This window comes from Ranitomeya imitator, chromosome 4 (genome assembly GCF_032444005.1).
Source record: "Ranitomeya imitator isolate aRanImi1 chromosome 4, aRanImi1.pri, whole genome shotgun sequence".
Taxonomy (NCBI): Eukaryota; Metazoa; Chordata; class Amphibia; order Anura; family Dendrobatidae; genus Ranitomeya; species Ranitomeya imitator.
This window is the reverse complement of record NC_091285.1, coordinates 206,732,371-206,748,005: the sequence shown is the minus strand read 5'-3', so window position 1 is coordinate 206,748,005 and position 15,635 is coordinate 206,732,371. Positions and strand designations below refer to the sequence as shown.

Here is a 15,635-nt window from a genome sequence, read left to right as displayed (position 1 = left end):
ACAAAGAAGTGACATGCTGCGGAATGTAAACCGCTGCGTTTCCGTGCAGTTTTTCTGCAGCATGTGTACAGCGATTTTTGTTTCCCATAGGTTTACATTGAACTGTAAACTCATGGGAAACTGCTGCGGATCCGCAGCGTTTTCCGCAGCGTGTGCACATACCTTTAGAATTAGGCCATGTGCACACGGTGCGGATTTGGCTGCGGATCCGCAGTGGATTGGCCGCTGCGGATTCGCAGCAGTGTTCCATCAGGTGTACAGTACCATGTAAACATATGGAAACCAAATCCGCTGTGCCCATGGTGCGGAAAATACCGTGCGGAAACGCTGCGTTGTATTTTCCGCAGCATGTCAATTCTTTGTGCGGATTCCGCAGCGTTTTACACCTGTTCCTCAATAGGAATCCGCAGGTGAAATCCGCACAAAAAACACTGGAAATCCGCGGAAAATCCGCAGGTAAAACGCAGTGCCTTTTACCTGCGGATTTTTAAAAAATGATGCTGAAAAATCTCACACGAATCCGCAACGTGGGCACATAACCTTAGGGTTAGGGTTGGAATTAGGGTTGTGGTTAGGGGTGTGTTGTGGTTAGGGTTGTGATTAGGGTTATGGCTACAGTTGGGATTAGGGTTAGGGGTGTATTGGGGTTAGGGTTAGGGCTGTGATTAGGGTTATGGCTACAGTTGGGATTAGGGTTAGGGATGTGTTGGGGTTAGGGTTAGGGTTATGGCTACAGTTGGAATTAGGGTTGTGGTTAGGGTTAGGGTTAGAATTAAGGTTGTGGTTAGGGTTAGGGGTGTGTTGGGGTTAGGGTTGTGGTTAGGGATGTGTTGGGGTTAGGGTTGTGATTAGGGTTATGGCTACAGTTGGGATTAGGGTTAGGGGTGTGTTGGGGTTAGTGTTGGAGGTAGAATTGAGGGGTTTCCACTGTTTAGGCACATCAGGGGTCTCCAAACGCAACATGGCGCCACCATTGATTCCAGCCAATCTTGTATTCAAAAAGTCAAATGGTGCTCCCTCAATTCCGAGCCCCGACGTGCGCCCAAACAGTGGTTTACCCCCACATATGGGGTATCAGTGTACTCAGGATAAACTGCGCAACAATTACTGGGGTCCAATTTCTCCTGTTACCCTTGTGAAAATAAAAAAATGCTTGCTAAAACATCATTTTTGAGGAAAGAAAAATGATTTATTATTTTCACGGCTCTACGTAAATGTCTGTGAAGCACTTGGGGGTTCAAAGTGCTCACCACATATCTAGATAAGTTCCTTGGGGGGTCTAGTTTCTAAAATGGGGTCACTTGTGGGGGGTTTCTACTGTTTAGGCACACCAGGGGCTCTGCAAACGCAACGTGACGCCCGCAGAGCATTCCATCAAAGTCTGCATTTCAAAACGTCACTACTTCAATTCCGAGCCCCGGCATGAGCCCAAACAGTAGTTTACCCCCACATATGGGGTATCACCGTACTCGGGAGAAACTGGACAACAAATATTGGGGTCAAATTTCTCCTGTTACCCTTGGGAAAATTAAAAAATTATGGGTTAAATAATTATTTTTGAGGAAAGAAAACGTATTTATTATTTTCACGGCTCTGCATTATAAACTTCTGTGAAGCACTTGGGGGTTCAAAGTGCTCACCACACATCTAGATAAGTTCCTTTCGGGGTCTAGTTTCCAAAATGGGGTCACTTGTGGGGGGTTTCTACTGTTTAGGCACATCAGGGGCTCTGCAAACGCAACGTGACGCCCACAGAGCATTCCATCAAATTCTGCATTTCAAAACGTCACTACTTCACTTCCGAGCCCCGGCATGTGCCCAAACAGTGGTTTACCCCCACATATGGGGTATCAGCGTACTCAGGAGAAACTGGACAACAAATTTTGGGGTCAAATTTCTCCTGATACCCTTGGGAAAATAAAAAATTGCAGGCTAAAAGATCATTTTTGAGAAAATATTTTTTTTTTTTTATTTTCATGGCTCTGCGTTATAAACTTCTGTGAAGCACTTGGGGGTTCAAAGTCCTCACCACACATCTAGATTAGTTCCTTTGGTGGACTAGTTTCCAAAATGGGGTCATTTCTGGGGGATCTCCAATTTTTAGGCACACGGGGGCTCTCCAAACGTGACATGGTGTCCGCTAATGATTGGAGCTAATTTTCCATTTAAAAAGCCAAATGGCGTGCCTTCCCTTCCGAGCCCTGCCGTGCGCCCAAACAGTGGTTTACCGCCACATATGGGGTATCAGCGTACTCAGGACAAACTGGACAACAACATTTGGGGTCCAATTTCTCCTATTACCCTTGGCAAAATAGGAAATTCCAGGCTAAAAAATCATTTTTGAGGAAAGAAAAATTATTTTTTATTTTCATGGCTCTGCGTTATAAACTTCTGTGAAGCACCTGCGGGTTTAAAGTGCTCAATATGCATCTAGATAAGTTCCTTGGGGGATCTAGTTTCCAAAATGGGGTCACTTGTGGGGGAGCTCCAATGTTTAGGCACACAGGGGCTCTCCAAACGCGACATGGTGTCCGCTAACAATTGGAGCTAATTTTCCTTTCAAAAAGTCAAAAGGCGCGCCTTCCCTTCCGAGCCCTGCCGTGTGCTCAAACAGTGGTTTACCCCCACATATGAGGTATCGGCGTACTCGGGAGAAATTGCCCAACAAATTTTATGATCCATTTTATCCTATGTGATAATGAAAAAATTAAGGCGAAAATAATTTTTTTGTGACAAAAAATTACTTTTTCATTTTTACGGATCAATTTGTGAAGCACCTGGGGGTTCAAAGTGCTCACTATGCATCTAGATAAGTTCCTTGGGGGGTCTAGTTTCCAAAATGGGGTCACTTGTGGGGGAGCTCCAATTTTTAGGCACACGGGGGCTCTCCAAACGTGACATGGTGTCCGCTAAAGAGTGGAGCCAATTTTTGATTCAAAAAGTCAAATGGCGCTCCTTCCCTTCCAAGCCCTGCCGTGCGCCCAAACAGTGGTTTACCCCCACATATGAGGTATCAGCGTACTCAGGACAAATTGGACAACAACTTATGTGGTTCAGTTTCTCCTTTTAACATTGTGAAAATAAAAAAATTGTTGCTAAAAGATAATTTTTGTGACTAAAAAGTTAAATGTTCATTTTTTCCTTCCATGTTGCTTCTGCTGCTGTGAAGCACCTGAAGGGTTAATAAACTTCTGGAATGTGGTTTTGAGTACCTTGAGGGGTGCAGTTTTTAGAATGGTGTCACTTTTGGGTATTTTCAGCCATATAGACCCCTCAAACGGACTTCAAATGTGAGGTGGTCCCTAAAAAAATGGTTTTGTAAATTTCGTTGTAAAAATGAGAAATCGCTGGTCAAATTTTAACCCTTATAACTTCCTAGCAAAAAAAAATTTTGTTTCCAAAATTGTGCTGATGTAAAGTAAACATGTGGGAAATGTTATTTATTAACTATTTTGTGTCACATAACTCTCTGGTTTAACAGAATAAAAATTCAAAATGTGAAAATTGCGAAATTTTCAAAATTTTCGCCAAATTTCCGTTTTTATCACAAATAAACGCATAATTTATTGACCTAAATTTACCACTAACATGAAGCCCAATATGTCATGAAAAAACAATCTCAGAACCGCTAGGATCCGTTGAAGCGTTCCTGAGTTATTACCTCATAAAGGGACACTGGTCAGAATTGCAAAAAAGGGCAAGGTCTTTAAGGTCAAAATAGGCTGGGTCATGAAGGGGTTAAAGTCTCACACACGAACTTTCCCCATAGGAGAAGTAGAGTCCACAACCGAGGACTCCTTCAAGAGGACTTTAGATTATACATTGTACAATTTATACCTTGTTGTACCGTTATTGTTTGTTGTTTGCTTTTTGATAATTTGTAAATGTGATTTTAATTGTAATTTTCTTTTTCACTTTGTTCCATGGTGAACCTTGATACCTCCCAAGTCCTCTTTATTCCCTGGTTATCCTTGGCCATCCATTTTCCCTTTTCCCTCATTCTTCCCTCCCTTGCTTCCCTTCCCCCAAAATAGTTTATAATTAATAAAATTGTTGGAAAAGAAAAAGCTAGGAAGATTTGAGCTTGGTAGCTTTGAGAGAATATGGAGATGGTGAGTAAAGGTAAGTTCACACAGGGCGTTTTTGCTGTTTTTTTTTTTTTTTTTTTTCTGCCGCAAAACCTGATCTTCTTGGCAGGAAAGACGCTGCGTCAAAAACGCAGGTTTAGGTGCGTTTTTTTTGGTGCATTTTTTTTTCTTTGTCCATGCTAATGTCCTTGAATTTTCAGCAGCAAAAACACAGCAAATAATGATACATGCATTTTTGCTGTGTTCTTTCAACACCCATTCAAGTCAATGGGTGAAAAACGCTGAAAAAATGCTGAAAGAAGTGACATGCTCTATGTCCAAAAAACGCAGCAAAGCACAAAATACTGATCACACAAAAAATCAATGTGTGTGCATGAGATTTCTGAAATCTCATAGGCTTTGCTGATACTGTAAAAAGCAGCTGAAAATTAGCATAAAAAATGCAGCAAAAACGCCCTGTGTGAACTTACCCTAAAACTGTGGACGAGAAAGGGATCTAAAAAGTAGGAATTGCGTATAACACATTTGAAAGAAATATACACCCCATTGCATATAGCAGAGTTCTGTGCACAGAGCATGTACACAGTATGGCTCCATAGTTTGGAGGCCTATATAAGTTCTATGCGCTGACTCAAAGGCTGTCAGACTCCATTAAGTTAGGTTTGATGCAGCGTTTTAGAGAAAACCCTAAGGAGATCTCTTTAGGCTTCACTGTAATTCATTACACATCTCCTGAGCTGCTTCATCCAATAAGCATTTAAGTCTGTACAGCTTGGGGTTGGAAAATATACATAAAAATGATGATACGGTCAAATAACTCACATACCTAATAATTATGTACACAGGATAGTTTTAAGAGATTAAAGGGGACCTCTCACTAGTTTTTGAGCCTATAAACAAATGGCACCACCTTTAACTGCTCCTGTGCTGCATCCCACAAATATGTCTATCCGCTCCCAATTTCCCCTGTATACCCCAAAAAGCACCATATGATATGGTCACACGCTGTATGTAAATAAGGGTGAGCCGGTCCGATGGGCGTCCTCACTGATGCGTCTGTCCCTCCTCTCTGCTCCTAATCGCGTTCTCCTGCTTTGATTGATGTGGACATCCACATTGCGAACCTAGATATCGTGCCTGTGCAGTAGCTTCACAGGAACACACAGGGGCACTCTGCTCTGCCATACTGTGAGCAGGGTATAAAAAAAGCACTGCGCAAGTGCGTAGCGACATGATCAGCGACATTCACATCAATCAAAGGTAGGCACTTGCACAGTGCTGAGATGTGATTAGGAGCAAAGAGGGACAGACACCACAGTGAGGATGCCCATCGGACCGGACCACCTTTTACTTAAATAATATCAAATGGTATTTTTGGGTGTATCCTGGGGGAGTTGGGTGCTGATAGACACGTTTATGGGATGCAGCACAGGAGCAGTTAAAGGTGGTGCCGTTTCTTCATAGGCTCCAAAACTGGTGACAGGTTCCCTGTAAACATAATGTGTTAATGACTTTAGGAAAATTTAAAATAACTGTTTTTATGTTTCCAAATTACATGTTGAGACATTTTTGTAATACATCACCCTCGTAGCTTTATGTCAATAGTTTGGACATGGAAGTTGATTGATTGGACTTTTCTGAATTCTTTCCAGGGTCAAGGGGTGTTGTCAGAGAAGTTGCGGAGTTTCAGCATGCAGGATTTAACTCTGATACAAGATGATGATGCTGTGCACTTGCAGAGTCCAGAACCTCGGTTACGCAGTGCTTCCAGCGGACTAGTGGAGACCATTATGGATCAAGGTAGAAACCTAATGGGTTAACTGAAATGCATTACTTGTTTGGGGAAATGCATGACCCCATTATTTTGCTTGGAAAAAAGAGTCTTCTGGTAGTCATCACTTTTACCTTCACAACATAGAAGCTTACAAAATATACAGTGTGATTGTCACTTGATGGTGGTTTGCCTAAAGAGTTACCTTTTTTTTAATATTTCATAAATACACAATACTCAATACACAGGAAAATAATCAACTGTTTAACATATTAGCTGAGAAATCTTGATTCTCTAGCAAAATTAATCAGTCATTATCAAAATTCTCAGTTCTGAGGCAAAATCTGTGTTCAGTGAAGACAGATTCTCCCATTACTGAGATAGGAGATGGCAGGTACTACTGATAAGATTCTATGTAAAGAGGAGTAGGAGCTATAGACGGCTCCATCCTCTTCCTCCCCCATCTATCTACATAGAATCGTCCTATAGATGCTACTGCACATGTTCCATTTTGATGGAGCCAATTTTTTTCTCCCTAGCTAAATGGTGTCGGTGCCTGCACAGTAGCATCCATCGGAACGTCATACTACTATTTTCACAAATGGCGAGGTCTGTGCAGTAGCATCTATCGCGTTACTTCGTTAACGCCGGAGCCATTTTGAAAGAAAAAAAAATTGTCTCATCAAAATGGCGCCTGTGCAGGAGCATCTATAGCGAAGCATGAGTGTCATGGGGTTACCGCAACAGAGAAAAGCCACAAGACCGCAGCATTTGATTGCTCCTACTCCTGCTCTGAAAAGCATTTCACCTTCTTTTTAAATGGTGTTAATGTATTTTGGCAGAACAGGGGTTAATCGGCCATGTTGAGATCTCTGGTGTGTCTAAGCTCTTAGCTGAGCTTGGTTAGCGATTCCTATCCCCTATATAATCTGGGTCTTGATTGAAATACATCGTCAGAGCTGGCTTGTGCTGCATGGCTTGGAGGAGAGGTGTTTTGGTGGTTATATGAGGAGTTTGGAGGAGTTATCTGTGACTGTTGCGTGGGTTTGTAAGTGTGATAATTCTCTTCCCTCCTTGTACTTAGGTATTTCCCCGTCCTCCACTCCCCAGTGCATTCCTTTGTTATATGTGAGTGAAAATTTGTATGCCTGGTATTTTCAGTTACCCTTGTTCGTGTTGCCTTGTTCGTCGGGTTGGTGCACTGCGGTGCACGGCAGCTCCCCTCTTTCCTGGGTGGGGGAAGGGAACAGACAGAGGGCTGATTCAGGAGATAAGGCAATGGTGGAGGCCCTGGCATCTTCACCTTGAGAAGTATCCCAGAAAATAAGGCGTGCTAGGGTGCCCTGGTCCCGGGTCACCCGACAGCTGAGTCATGACAATGAGCATCTCATTAACTTAAAACTGCAAATAAAGATTAAACAACAACCACAAGTTGGTTTTCATCAACCCAGGTATCACCTTAAATGGAACCTGTCAGCAGATTTTGCCGCTATAAGGTGCTTATTTACAGCATTCTATAATGATGTAGATAAGCCCCCGGTCGGACCTGCAAGTGAAGAAAAATAAGTTATATTATACTCACCTGGGGGGCGGTCCGGTTCGATGGGTGTCACAGGTCCGGGTCCAGTGCCTCCCATCTTCTTGCGATGACGCCCTCCTGCTTCTTTATCGCTCCTCGGCATCGTGCTCCTGCGCAGGCGTACTTCTCTACTCTGTTGAGGGCAGAGTAAAGTGCTGCAGAGCACAGGTGCTGGGTCTCTCTGACCTTTCCAGACGCCTGTGCACTGCAGCACTTTGGTCTGCCCCAACAGGGTAGAGAATTACACCTGCACAGTAGCACGATACTGTGGAGCGATGAAGAAGCAGGAGGGCGGTGTTGCAAGAAGATGGGAGGTGCCGGACCCGGACCTGCGACACCCATCGGACCGGACCGCTCCCCCGGGTGAGTATAATATAAACTATTTTTCTTCACTTGCAGGGCTGACCGGGGGCCTATCTACAGTATTATAGAATGCTGTAGATAAACCCTGAAAGTCAGTGGCCGCACCTTATAGCGGCAAAATCTGTTGACAGGTTCCCTTTAGTCAGTATAACAGCGCTAACCTGACAGTGTATGTAGTTTACTGAGCACAATCCTGCTGACCTGTACACATTAACAAAAAAAATCTGCATATATTTGTGTATTTATTGAAATTGCAACACCAAAAAGGAAAAGTTGTGGAATTATTGAAATCACAGAATCAAAAGACATGTTAATGATATTAAAGGGAAAAATGGAAGTTACAGGTTTAAAACCGCTCTGTCATGTGGGCAATAACATGAAGAGCATTCACAGGGAACTTAATAGTGACCCAGGAGCCATTTTTTTTTTTTTTTCAACACGGCAATACCAGGACACATGTTGCTCATACTACTGTGAGCAGCTTGCCTGGCCTACAAGTCCTACAGCGTCTCTGGACTTGTCTCCCATCAAACACATCTGGGACAACATTGGTCGGTAGTTGAAAAGGGAGCTGCAAGCAGTAGTTCTTGATGGATAGCAAGGTAGCTCATTGGTTAGCACTGTTGGTTTGCAGCACTGGGGTCCTGAGTTTAAATCCCACCCATGACAACATCTGCAAGGAGTTTGTATGTTCTCCCCATGTTTGTGTTGGGTTCCTCTGACATTCCCTATACTGATAGGGAAATTAGGTTGTGATCAACAGTGAAGACAGGGATGATAAAGTCTGTAAAGTGCTGTGTAAATTAATGGCATTAAATAAGAAAGTAAAAAAAAAAATCATTTGCGTGCCCAAGGGTATTCTTCAGACAACCGTTAATAACCTCATTCAAAGCAGCCAAGGTGTGTAAATCAGGGCCGTATTTAGAGTTTCTACTGCCCTAGGCACTTTTAGTGCTGCCTCCCCCATTGGTGAGTATGACACTATCGGCATAGACTTTGGCAAGAATCGCTGATGTGACAGTAGCCTTTTGCAGCAGATCGGGCAGTCTTTCTGCATCTGCCGTGTAACGGATCACTTACGGCAACACTGTGTTTGGCCTCATTCATTCCCCATGGGATTTGTGGCACTTGCCGTGATCTGGCAAATGTGGTACCATACCTCCCAACTTTTGAAGAAGGGAAAGAGGTATAAAGTTTGCGGCGCACACCCATTTCACAACTAGTCACACCCATATCCACGTCCCAACCACACCCATTTAGCACTGCTGATCACACTGTTTCATATACAATAATTATAAACAAAAATAAATATGACCACACAGTGCTCCATACTGTATAATGGCCACACATGATGCTCCATACTATATAATGACCCCACATGATGCTCCATACTGTATAATGACCCCCGCATGATGCTCCATACTGTATAATGACCCCGCATGATGCTCCATACTGTATAATGACCCCGCATGATGCTCCATACTGTATAATGACCCCGCATGATGCTCCATACTGTATAATGACCCCACATGATGCTCCATACTGTATAATGACCCCACATGATGCTCCATACTGTATGACACCACATGATGCTCCATACTGTATAATGACCCCACATGATGCTCAATACTGTATAATGCCCCCCTCCCATCTTGAATACGTGGCTCATCTCCCTCCCATCCCATATGCATGGCTCATATTCCTCCCCTCCTCCTGTATGCATGGCTCATATTCCCCCCTCCCCCTCCTGTATGCATGGCTCATATTCCCCCCCCCCCTCCTGTATGATGGCTCATATTTCCCCCCTGTATGCATGGCTCATAATCCCCCCCTGTATGCATGGCTCATAATCCCCCCCCCCTCCTGTATGCATGGCTCATATTCCACCACCCCCTCCTGTATGCATGGCTCATAATTCCCCCCCCCCTCCTGTATGCATGGCTCATATTCCACCCCCCCTGTATGCATGGCTCATAATCCCCCCCCCCCTCCTGTATGCATGGCTCATAATTCTCCCCCCCTCCTGTATGCATGGCTCATAATTCCCCCCCCCCCCTGTATGCATGGCTCATATTCCACCACAGTCCCCCTCCTGCATGCATGGCTCATAATTCCCCCCCACCTCTTGTATACATGGCTCATAATTCCCCCCTCCCCCCCCCCCCCCTGTATGCATGGCTCACCTCTCCACCCCCCACGCTCCCTCTCCCATGGCTCTGCCCCGGGCTCCCCGTCCTCTTTCACCCCCCCCGTCCCTAATACTCACCTGTCTCACACCGCGCGGCAGCACCTTCTTCCTGAGTGAGCGGTCATGTGGTACCGCTCATTAAGGTCATGAATATGCACATATTCATGACCTTAATGAGCGGTACCACGTGACCTCTCACTCAGGACGCGCTACAGATGCTGAGACCAGGCATCGCTGGAGCAGGGTGAGTATCGTCTTCAAGGAGGGTGGGTGGGAGGCAGGCAGGGCGGGGGGAAAGGCGGGAGGTGACCCAGAACTTTAAAAAAAAACCTTGCTCAGGTGCCGCCCCCCTGCATCGTCCCCACCCTAGGCACGTGCCCTCAAGTGCCTAGTGGCAAATATGGCCCTGGTGTAAATGCATGTATTTCTGCACGTGGTGCTCATACAGTAGTGTTCAAAATAATAGCAGTCCAATATGACTAACCAGATTAATCATTGTTTTTGGTATAAATTATATTACCACATGTCAAACAATTTACCATTTGATGCAGTAGATTTTAAGAAAACCAAACAGACTCGGCATTCATGATCCGCTGGTTTTTGAGTCTGGGTATTAGAATAATTAATTGAAAGAGGGGAGGTGTTTAACCCCTTACCGGCATCGGACGTACTATACCGTCCGATGCCGGCTCCCCTGCTTTGATGCAGGGCTCCGCGGTGAGCCCGCACCAAAGCCGGGACATGTCAGCTGTTTTGAACAGCTGACATGTGCCCGTAATAGGCGCGGGCAGAATCGCGATCTGCCCGCACCTATTAACTAGTTAAATGCCGCTGTCAAACGCAGACAGCGGCATTTAACTACCGCTTCCGGCCGGGCGGCCGGAAATGACGTCATCGCCGACCCCCGTCACATGATCGGGGGTCGGCGATGCTTGTGAATGGTAACCATAGAGGTCCTTGAGACCTCTATGGTTACTGATTGCCCGTCGCTGTGAGCGCCACTCTGTGGTCGGCGCTCACAGCACACGTGCAATTCTGCTACATAGCAGCGATCAGCAGATCGCTGCTATGTAGCAGAGCCGATCGTGCTATGCCTGCTTCTAGCCTCTCATGGAGGCTATTGAAGCATGGCAAAAGTTAAAAAAAAAAAGTTTAAAAAAATGTGAAAAAAATAAAAAAAACATAAAAGTTTAAATCACCCCCCTTTCGCCCCAATCAAAATAAATCAATAAAAAAAATATCAAATCTACGCATATTTGGTATCGCCGCGCTCAGAATCGCCCGATCTATCAATTAAAAAAAAGTATTAACCTGATCGCTAAACAGCGTAGCGGGAAAAAAATTCGAAACGCCAGAATTACGTTTTTTTGGTCGCCGCGACATTGCATTAAAATGCAATAACGGGCGATCAAAAGAACGTATCTGCACCGAAATGCTATCATTAAAAACGTCATCTCGGCACGCAAAAAATAAGCCCTCAACCGACCCCAGATGATGAAAAATGGAGACGCTACGAGTATCGGAAAATGGCGCAATTTTTTTTTTTTTTAGCAAAGTTCGGAATTTTTTTTCACCACTTAGATAAAAAATAACCTAGTCATGTTTGGTGTCTATGAACTCGTAATGACCTGGAGAATCATAATGGCAGGTCAGTTTTAGCATTTAGTGAACCTAGCAAAAAAGCCAAACAAAAAACCAATGTGGGATTGCACTTTTTTTGCAATTTCACCGCACTTGGAATTTTTTTCCCGTTTTCTAGTACACGACATGCTAAAACCAATGATGTTGTTCAAAAGTACAACTCGTCCCGCAAAAAATAAGCCGTCACATGGCCAAATTGACAGAAAAATAAAGTTATGGCTCTGGGAAGGAGGGGAGCGAAAAACGAACACGGAAAAACGAAAAATCCCCCGGTCATAAAGGGGTTAAAATAATAGCAGCGTGGAGTTCATTTAGTGAGGTCAATCATTCTGTGAAGAAACAGATGTGAGTCAGGAGGCCTTTATTTAATGGTGAAGCAAGGACACCTTTAACATGCATTTCTCCATGAAAGCATGAGAAATATGGGTCGTTCGAGACGGTGTTCAGAAGAACAGTGTACTTTGACTAAATAGTTGTGGAGAGGGTAAAACTTATAAATGCAGACAATGATAGGCTGTTCGGCTAAAATGATCTCCAATACTTTAACATGGAAAGCCAAACCAGAGAGACGTGGAAGAAAACAGAAGACTACCATTCGAATGGATGGAAGAATAGCCAGAATTGCAAGGTTCAGCCAATGGTCAGCTCCAGGATGGTCAAAGACAGTCTCAAGTTACCTGTGAGTACTGTGACAGAAGACTCCTGTGTGACGCTAAACTTAGCAAGAAGTCCCCGCAAAGTCCCACGGTAAAAAAAAAAAAGACGTACTGAAGCGGATACAATTTGCCAAAAAATAAATAAACTGACCTAAAGAGAAATGAAGAAACATGCATCATGATATGGGCATGTTTCTCTTACTACGGTGCCGGACCTATTTACCACATACCAGGGATCATGGACCAGTTTGCATATATTAAAATACTTGAAGAGGTCATGTTGTCTAAAGGTACCTTGACACTCAGCAACTTTACAACGAGAACGACAACGATCCGTGACGTTGCAGCGTCCTGGATAGCGATCTTGTTGTGTTTGACATGCAGCAGCGATCTGGATCCCTCTGTGCCATCGCTGGTCGGAGCTAGAAGTCCAGAACTTTATTTGGTCGTCAGGTCGGCGTGTATCGTCATGTTTGACCTCAGAAGCAACAATGCCAGCAATGTTTTACATGGAGCGAACAACCAGCGAAAACAATAAGTGAGTCACCGTTACGTCACTGGATCGCTCCTGCATCGTTCTGGAGCTGCTGTGTTTGACGTCTCTACAGCGACCTAAACAGCGACGCTGCAGCGATCGGCTCGTTGTCTATATCGCTGCAGCGTCGCTGAGTGTGACGGTACCTTTATGCTGAAGATTTGCCCTTGAAATAGGTGTTTCATCAAGACAACAACCCTAAACACATCAGTAAACGAGCAAAATCTTGGTTCCAGTCCAACAAAGCTGAGGTTATGGTCCAATCTCCAGACCTTAAAGGGAACCTGTCAACATCAAAATCGAAGGTGAGCTAAGCACACCGGAATCAGGGGCTTATCTACAGCATTCTGGAATGCTGTAGATAAGCCCCCGATATAACCTGAAAGATGAGAAAAAGAGGTTAGATTATACTCACCTGGGCGGGCGGTCCAATCCGATGGGCGTTGTGGTCTGGGGCCTCCCATCTTCATAGGATGACGTCCTCTTCTTGTCTTCACGCTGCGGCTCAAGTGCAGGCGTACTTTGTCTGCCCTGTTGAGGGCAGAGCAAAGTACAGCAGTGCGCAGGCATCGGAAAGGTCAGAGAGGCCCAGTGCCTGCACACTGCAGTACTTTGCTCTGCCCTCAACAGGGCAGACAAAGTACGCCTGCGCCAGAGCCGCAGCGTGAAGACCAGAAGAGGACGTCATCGTAAGAAGATGGGAGGCCCTGGACTGTGGCACCCATCAGACCAGACCGCAGCGGGACCGCCCCTGGGTGAGTATAATAACCTCTTTTTCTCATCTTTCAGGTTACATCGGGGGCTTATCTACAGCATTACAGAATGCTGTAGATAAGCCCCTGATGCCGGTGGGCTTAGCTCACCTTCCATTTTGGGGGTGACAGGTTCCCTTTAATCCGATAGAACATTTGTGGGGTGACATAAAAAATTCAGTTTCTGAGGCAAAGCCAACAAATGCCAGAAAATTGGTGGATATTGTCAAAGCATCCTGGGCTGGAATAACAGGTAACAGGTGCCAGAAGTTTGTTGACTCTATGCAACATAGATGTGAAGCAGGTCTAAAAAAAACCTGTGGGTATGCAACTAAATATTAGGTTAGTGATTCACAGGAATCTGAAATCCTCAATAAAAGTACATATTATGAGTTTGTAAAGACAAATGCAGACACTATTTTTTTTTTATAGAACAGCCCAATGTTCATTTTTTATTTTCTGCAAAGTAGTTAAAAATTAAATACATTTCTCCTCATGTTTTGAATTAGAAAACGGCGTGCAATGTTCCCAATGCTGGAAATAAAAACTGGTAGAAAGATTTTGTGAGTAAGTCATGTATTTGAACACACCGCTGTTATTTTGAACTCTACTGTACTCTGTGCTGAGTAAATCAAGATACCGTATTTTGAAAATATTGGTTCCATTTTTTTTACACTATTTCCATATCGTTAATGTGTCTCTCGGTCCTGCGATTCCAAAAGTTCCTCAACCATTGCTTTTTATTGTGGCCATATCCATGTTGAGGAGTGCATATATGTGTGTGTGTGTGTGGAGTCTTCCCTCACGTACTGTGCACTCCCTGTGTTACAAAATCTATTGTAAGCCATTCTGCTTTCCATATTTCAATAATGAATAAAGAATTTCTGCACAAAAATAACCAGTGAATGTAAAATCCAATGTCATTGCCCATTGCAGGACGCTATGGATTTTGTGTCTCAAGCCTTTTCTATAGCCAGATTGATGTTGTGGAAAAGTCTAGTATATTAAGTGTAGAGTGTTACTTCCTCACATCGGGTTGAAAATTGAATAATTCTGATGGTAGAAATATACAAGGAAATTGCTGCGTATGCGTTTCCCAGATATCTAAGTGTATGAAAGCAATTAATTTCTGCTGGGAAAAGGTTCATGATGAATTTTGCCATCTCTGTTTTGGGCACCAATATATGTTATCCTGCACCTGGAACAATGGTATTCTGAACCATTAAAGGGGTATTCCCATCTCCAAGATCCTATCCCAATATGTAAATGATGTAATAATAGTAATAATATTTATTCTTATTAATAATAATTGTAACGGGGAAAACTGTGCTGGGGTACCTCTTTCAGTACCACCCCGTGTTTCAGGAAGTCCACTCTGCTTTGGCTGGAGTCTGAATGAAGGACGCTGGCTGGAATTGCATGGTTACATGGGCGCATATAAAATCTCACTGCTTCTCCACGTATTTCCAGTCTGACAACACTTTATTCACAGGACACAGATTATATCACACAGATATAGAGGGCAGACCAATAGAAAAGCAGCAGGCCAGACATACATTACAATAGCCGCAGGGGGCCGGAGCCTGCCGATATTTACTGTGGGAATTACAAAGGTGGGGGGAGGACAGAAGCGGGATATCTTGTCCCCTCTGCTCAGGGGCGCAGCCTGTGGGCTGATGCATCTCACATGGAACCTATTATACATACATATAACTCAACATATTCTAGGTGCTGTGGGGTTCCGTAACATGTAACAATAATGTTAGCAAATGCCTCCAATTAGGAATGTAGTATAGTTCTTCTGATTCGCTGTGCTGCTTACACCATGTGTAGGGCATTGGGGTAAGTGACATTTCTAAGCTACTGCAATGTCTTGGGCATGAGGTAAGCCACATAGCTTATCAGAAGAACAATACTACATTTCTAATTGGAAGCATTTGCTAATATCATTACACCCACTAAATATTGGGATAGGATCTTGGAGATGGGAATAGCCTTTAATATCTTGCTTTGCTGTCCCCATACATCTTAATGATCATATGTATGACTTTGAAATGCTTTA

General features: G+C 44.0%; 1 protein-coding gene across 2 annotated transcripts in view; it reads left to right on the top strand.

Moving 5' to 3' along the window:
* The window catches only part of REEP2 (receptor accessory protein 2), a 70,490-nt gene that overhangs the window by 46,409 nt on the left and 8,446 nt on the right, over positions 1-15,635 (top strand). For both annotated transcript variants that reach the window (XM_069764315.1, XM_069764316.1), the window contains exon 6: positions 5,741-5,888. In XM_069764315.1, coding sequence (XP_069620416.1) covers positions 5,741-5,888 — 148 coding nt within the window. The remainder of the gene's footprint in view (positions 1-5,740; positions 5,889-15,635) is intronic.